The 7250-nt window shown below is 49.7% G+C and overlaps 1 protein-coding gene across 1 annotated transcript; it reads right to left on the bottom strand.

The window, feature by feature from the left end:
• Window positions 1-1084: 1084 nt before the first annotated feature.
• On the bottom strand, window positions 1085-2947 carry LOC121600036 (enhancer of split mbeta protein-like). Its single transcript, XM_041928305.1, has one exon. It carries the CDS (start codon window positions 2596-2598, stop codon window positions 1852-1854), a length of 747 nt encoding a protein of 248 aa, XP_041784239.1. The 5' UTR covers window positions 2599-2947; the 3' UTR covers window positions 1085-1851.
• Between the last annotated feature and the right edge of the window lie 4303 nt (window positions 2948-7250).

Genomic DNA, 7250 nt, shown 5'->3' with positions numbered 1-7250 from the left:
AATTGGAAAATAAATCCAGACAATCTACTTGATTTCGTGATTAATCATGTTGAGCTCCAGTAAAATAAATTGTGAAAACTGTGAAATACAGCTGAAATTATAGAGAAAGAGCTTTTAACTTATATCCAGCACTGTACTGGCGTTACAGACAATGTGGCATGGCGTTACATTTCCACCATGTAATGGTTCGTGTCTTCGGAAGCTCAGTAGATGGCGCCACAGTATTCCATATCATTCTGTTTTCAAACTGCATTGCGCAAAATAACTGTTTTGCAAAATTCGAAAAATAATATGAGCAACAGTTTTTTATTACTTTTTCAAATTTTACAATGAAAGAATACATTGAAAATACCCAATGGCTCGTCAAACGATAAACAAATTTGATCACATGATACCGACGTACGCACATCGAATAAGTTACTATCGACACTTATTTCATAAATTAGTCAAAAACATCACAGCTCTTCGCATATTTCGCTGTTATATGGATGCAACCTTGCATCCTTTTCGCATGCGTGTTTCAACATCAAACGGTGTTTTTAAGAAATTAGACCTCCAACCTTGAAGCTTCAAGAATGTACGCAGTACACAAGGGAGAAAACAGCGGACGAAAAGGAAAAGGAGAATAATTTGCACAACGCTCCGACGGTGCGACTCATGACTCATCCACATGATCTGATAATTCGTGCGCCAGACGAAAGAGAGAACGACAGCCCAAACTTCTTTCCCGCCGGTTTGGTCAAAGCACAAATTCTAAGACAAACGAATAAAAAACTTTTAAAAACTCTAAAGCAAACTCTCAACCCCATTAACTCGTCTACAAAATGTTCAGTTAGAAATCCATACTCTTACAGCCATCTTTATTCAATCCCTTTCCCAACATGAGTTCATTTTTTTGTCGTTGAAACCTTGAAAACCGTTGGAACCGTTAACGTCAACAGGTGGTTTGAACCGAACAGCCATCCTTTTTTTTTTTTTTTTGCTTTTCCCGTGATTCATTTCCATCCCTTTTACCCTTTGATTTGTGATATATTCGTTTCTGTTCCCACCCAATTTCACCCCGAAATGAACAACAAAGTTGAAATTATGTTTTGTAAGAATCATTGTTTGAGCAATGTATTTTTTTTTCTTCAACATCTTTTTTTTTTAAGATTGATCATTCTTCCACTGTCCCAACTCGTGTAGCTGCGATCGCCTAACTGGGCCTTTTGATTTGTTTCCTTTTGAAATCACAGCAATTGCATCATGGAAATCTTTGCAATTTTTTCTCCTTTCCTTCACAATCCTAACACAAAAAATAGTTAAAGAAAAAGTCGTACATCCTGCTCCTGTTTGTTCCTATCCCTTTTCCTTCCGTTTCAAGTCTTTGCTTTCTAAATGCTAAACTGGGGCTTTGTAAATGCATAGATCTAAACAAGAAAAAAAAAGCGGGAAGCCAGCTCACTGTCTCTCTTTCTCTCTCTCTCTCTCGCTTCCTCCGCCACTTTTACTCTCCTGCGCTTCGTGTTACGTTTCCTTTGAGCTGGCATTCCTCAGTGTACACAGTAATATCACAATGAATATTGTTCTTCGCAACAAATTCAACTACAACAAGAACAACCTTATCGGGTGGCTTCTCACTCGACTACTAATACGCTTAATACACTACTAAACTTCCTAAACACTATTTAAAGCTGCAAACCGTTCCTTTGCTGTTTGTTTTCCCCCAACGCGGTGCCACAACGCGGTCGTCGTCGTCGTTGCACAATATCCAACTGCCGGGTGCCGGGTGGTGAGATCGATGGATTCGAAGAGATTTGGTTTCTTTTCGTTTTGTTTTGTTTGGATGGCGTGGCCCGGGTAGAGGGAGCTTTACCACGGCCGCCAGACGGATTCGCCGGACTGTTGGATCTTGAGCAGACCGCCGGTGTGGTGGTGGTGGTGGTCGTCGCACTCGCTCGGGTTCGGCGACGGCGTGGTGGAGGGTGCCAGCAGGCCCGACTCCTCGCTGCGGTACGACTGCGGGGTCAGCGGCATCTGGTACATGGGGACATCGCCGGACGAGGACGATGCGGCCGAGAACGGTGAGATCGGAGGCGATGGGCTGCGGGAGCTGCCACTGTTGCCGGTGCTGCTGCTGCCGCTGCCGCTGGACTCTACGTGCACGGACAGGGGGGACACTTTGTCGAGATCGTTCAGCCGGTGGCCGAGGTGGGTCATCAGCTTCGTGCCGAGCTTGATGTCGACGCCGGGCGTGGAGGCGAGACAGCGCGACACCTCGTTGGCGGCATGGGTGAATCCGGCCCGGAAGCGGTCCGCATCGAGCACCGGGTTCGCGGCCAGCCGCTGCTGCCGGCGGAGCTTGTGTAGGTGGCGCACGGTCAGCTCGAGGATGTCGGCCTTCTCCAGCTTGGCCACGTTTTCGCCCTCCGACTGCAGCGCGGACACCATCAGCTCCTTCAGCTCGTCGAGGCAGCGGTTGATGCGGGCGCGCCGCTTCCGCTCCAGCATCGGCTTCATCACCTTCCGGTACTGGTAGGTGCGGGACAGTGGTTCGAGCGACGCCTGCAGTTTGCCGTTAATACCGGCCGACTCTGACACCATGTTTGCGTAATCCATTTTGTATATCTGTGTGTGTTGTGGTTTTGTTGTTTGCACTAAGGCACTTTCACTGAGAAGTCTCTCTTTGAGCTCGTTTTTTCTGCTTTTTGCACTTGCACTTGCACAATTCTTGAAGAATGCACTTTGCTTCCGATGCACACAAACACCCACTTCACTTTAAATGCACCGATGTTCTTGCTCTCTCTCTCTCTCTCGTTCTGCCAATGTTTTGATGGCAGTCAAACGTCACGAACTCGTACTTTTGCGTTAAAGGACAGTTAAACGACGAACGCCGAACCGCGTTATGGTAGTTATGCTAGAGTGTGTAGTGTGTATGTCCTCTCTGGTCGGACGAATGAATGGAAATGATATCGAAATTTCCACCACCGAGCGTTTATATACTGCCGAGCCGGTTCGTAGGCCCGGCCGGCCGGGGGTCACCCCTGCCCGGCTGCGGGTCCGTCCGGCCGTGCGAGCAAGAGCGAGAGCGAGAGCGAAAGAAGACGCAGCCGACCCTTCTTTCCGTGTATGTGTGTTTGTGTTGTGCGCGCCCGGCTGCCGGATCGGAGTCGGATCCGTGGGAAACTCGCTCGCATCGTCGTTCCCACACGCTGGAACGGCACCACCTGCAAATGTGTTGCTGCTGCTGCTGCTATGCTGTTTGTGCTGTGTACGGGAGGGAATCGTAACCATCTGTCGCTTTTATGTTTTGGGTCCCTCTCATTCTACGCTCGTTCGTTCGCACGGGTCTGATGTTCGGTGGACCGGCGGACGCACGGCGGCACGAAGGGTGCCGTGGCTCGGTGGTAAAAGGGCCTGGTGGTTGAGCCCAGACATGAATGTATGCATGCATGCATGCGCGTTGCTATCTCTCTCTCTCTCTCTCGCTCCTTCTTCCGTGGGCTGCTGCTTTCTTTGGGACTTCTTTCGTACCGTCTTCGGCGGGTTAGGAGGGGCTTTTGCGCAAACACGCCACAGCGGGGTGACGACGCAGAGGGGAGAAATATATGTATCAGTTGCTCGTGCGCTCTCGCTCGGCCGCACGGCGCTGGAACGTGCGCACGGGTCTTGCCAGAGCAGGCCGGCACACAGCAAACAGCAAAACCCCACAAGAGTGCGTGCTCGATTGCGACCGTGGGAGCCGAAGCCGGAGTATTTTTCATATCAGTTTGTGCGCGGGGCCTTTTTGTCCACCTCCCTTCCTTTCATCCTTCCGCTGCTGCTGTTGTGTCTTCTGGCTTCTTTCTCCCTGCCCTGCCCTGCCGGTGCTGTGGTGCTTTGAATTACGGGAAGTGGAAGTAGTGCCGGGGCGCATGCAGGCGCACAGGCCAAAAACTCCGCGTGCGCGTTAAGACGTCTCTTCGGGAGGTTCGCCTTCTTGGCCATCATCATCATCCACAGGCAACAGCAGCAGCCGCAGCACTCGTGCGGGCAAAAACGGTGGGAACCAACCTCGGGAGATTCTCGATCCACAATCCCCTTGTCCGTCCTACCCTACCCCACAGAGCACAAGCGTGTGTTTGACACGAGCTTCCCGTTTTTAGCCGCCGTTGCCCGTTGCTGGGATGATGGCGTTTTTTTTTTGCTTTTCTTTGGCTTTTCTCCATTCCGTCGTATCTTCATCGCTTCGATTGTAAATGCTCTTTGCTCCCGCGGATCGTGCGCAAATAGGCTCGTGGTCGAACGTGCGCCCGTGAGACCCTTTTTTTTTTTTTGGTGGGCTTGGATGTTGTGGCCCGTGGCCTATGGTGATGGCTAGCATTCCGGATCCGGAAACAAAGCTCTTGCCCGCGGTGGCTTACCCGTTTGGGTGGGATGAATGGGTGGTGTTGGTGGTGGTTAGCTCCCTCCGCCAGGCGCCAGACGAGTTAATGTAAATCTGGGGTAGGAGAGAGTGTGTGCGCAAAGAGGAAACGCAAACGACTAATGGGCTGTGTGGTCTCGGGGAGTTGGGGAGGGAATCGAGCTGGTTGGCTTCCTTTTCGATTTCGGTACTTCCGGCCACCCGCCAAAGGTCAGCCCAGAAGGCCACGGTCGCGGCGGCGGTGGTTCTTGCTTGGTGCTGGCTTGCGCATCGGCGCGCGTGGTCATATCGAGTCGCATGGGCACGGGGACAGCACGCGGCAGACACGAGACGGCATGCGGCGCAAGCAGGCATGGATCGCCCGGCTGGCAGTGGGTGATGTCGGAAGCGGTTTCTTCTGTCGTTGGACTCGAGCGCGCGCGCGCTCGCGCTGATACAGCATGCGCTTGGACCGACAACGACGACGACGCAGCACGTGTCCGTTTGCGTAATGTGTAATGGCGTTTCGATGGCCGACTAGATGAATTGGTTTCGTGGAACTTTATGGCACGAGTGGGTTGCTTTGGCGATTGGGTGTGGTTGTCGGGTGGAGATTCTTGAACATGGTGAGCAGTTGTTGTGGAATTTCCGGACTCGTTGAAACAGGTTGGTTGGTTGATATGGTTCGACTTCAAATTCTATTATCTGAAGGAAGCATCAACAGTACTTCTCGTAGGCAGTGTTCTCAGGACAAGGAAGACTTGTTCTTGATGAAAAGGATTTACATAATTTTCAGTAACAACTAGCTTATGTTTAAAACCCTTTTCTAAGGTTCAAATCCTTGTTTTTAAAGTTTTATAAAGCTTAACGCATACACTGTTTTAGTAGAACTATCTATTCTTCTACAGAGTCCGTTCAAATTTGATTAAAATTGACTGATTCAGTTGTAAATGGTTTTTGGAATCATGCAAGATGGTTTGAGCGATGTACATTAAAACGGAAATTAAAGAACCAACGGCCGCTTTAGAGCCTCTGTATGAATCTGTTAGCCGGAGATTCAATCTGTGCTCTAAAATCGTTGCAATTATAAACGTCCAAAGAAGCCTAGCTCACGGAATGACGAATATTTGAAACATCTTATAGTTCCTTCGAGCTTACAGCTGGTGCACCTGGAGTAAATCGAACGATTGCCCAAAACGGATAGTCCTTTCCCTTGCGGCTGCACAAACATCCCTTCTAGCTTTTCCGACCAAAGACGCATTGCTTTGCGCGAGTGTCTTAGCGCAAGGAAAAAGGTAACCAGCATAATGTATTCCCTAACCAATGCAACCATCACACCAATTCCGATTCCTGCCGACTAAGAAGTAGAATCCCGTCCGCTAGGAGTTCCCTTCCTTGTTTTTTCCTCCTAAAACGGACCCCTCCTGTTGACCCTTAGCGCGTGGAATGCTTGCCGCCAGCCAGCCCAAAGGAAACTTCCCCCTATCACCCCATTCGAGGGCACAATTAAGCATTCCTAGCGGCAAGAATGCTTGATGCAAACGCGCACCGGCGCACGAGGCTCTAGCGCAGGGGGAAAAATGTCCGTTACGTCCACGGCTGGGGTGCAGCCCGTGCGTTTCGTCTGCACAATTCGTGCGCACACGCGAAAGTCAACGTGCCGGCGGCGATAGTGTGCAAGGCTTAGGGGGACTGCTCGGGAAGACGGCGAGGAAGAGGTCATAAGAAGCGACCCTTCTTGGGCAGAAAGTGTGTCTAAACGTGCCAACCAGCATGCGTGCCACGATAAGCGGTGCAGTAGCGTCTAACTTGGGGGAATTCTTATACAGGGGAAAGCTCCTGGAAGGCATCGGAATGAGGGATGAGCGTTGGGTTTATAAATAGCAAAAGTGTGAAATGAAAAAAAACGTTAAAAGAAACTGGAAAGCCTGATGAAATGTCTGGAAAAACGGTTCATACATTTTAAACATTTTTTCCCTCACCATGAAACAGGAAAAAGGGGATTAAATTGTAAAAAATATGATAGCACCAAAATTATATATAAAGGTAAAACCTCCACATAAAAGCTGACGAATTTCAAACATTAAACAAGTAGAATGTAGAATAAATAAAATTTGAAGCAAACACCAAAGCAAAAAGAAGCAACAAGACAACAATCCAATTAGAAATCGATCGCAACGAAAACGGCCGACATCAAAGAAAACAATGCAAGCAATAACCACGCAACGATTTAAATATTTGCATCTCCGACCGTGGCGCCAGCCGCAAACGCGCGTGCTACAATGCAACCCCGATTTGCCCGATTGACAACATTGCGTCTCGGCAGCATGTTTCATCATCCCTTTTCTCCGGCCGGCGCCACCGCTGCCCCAATGCCGCTATCTTCCGCTTATCGTTTCCACCGCCCAACAACACGCCGAGAAGCGGTGGAAGAGACGAGCGCAGAAAAAAGGGCCCCGGTCAGAGCGATTCATCAATGAACGGCGGTAACGACAGCAGCAGCAGCAGCAGCAGCGCGTGTTTATTATGATTCACGATCAAGTTACTCTTTCCAATCCACCGCCATCCACACGTTGCATTTCAACCTCTTTCTCCACCAGCCAGCAGTTTGTCGAACGCATCCATCATAGGGAGGGTGGTGGAGAGTGTGGCCTCGTCCGTGCTCCATTCCCACCACCCTGGGGGGAGTTATTTTGCAATGCCAGATAAAAACGCACAACCACGCACACACACACACACACTTGCTGAGAAGGCGCGGAACGTGTTCGTACATGTGCCACCATCAGCGGAACCGCTCGTAGCATAAATAAACGGCGCAAGAGAGATGGAATGAGCAGCAAAAAAAACAAAAAAAAACAACGCAACATAACAAACAACCCTGATAAAA

The sequence above is a fragment of the Anopheles merus genome, chromosome 3L (assembly GCF_017562075.2).
Source record: "Anopheles merus strain MAF chromosome 3L, AmerM5.1, whole genome shotgun sequence".
NCBI lineage: Eukaryota > Metazoa > Arthropoda > Insecta > Diptera > Culicidae > Anopheles > Anopheles merus.
This window is presented reverse-complemented; position numbering and strand designations above follow the sequence as displayed.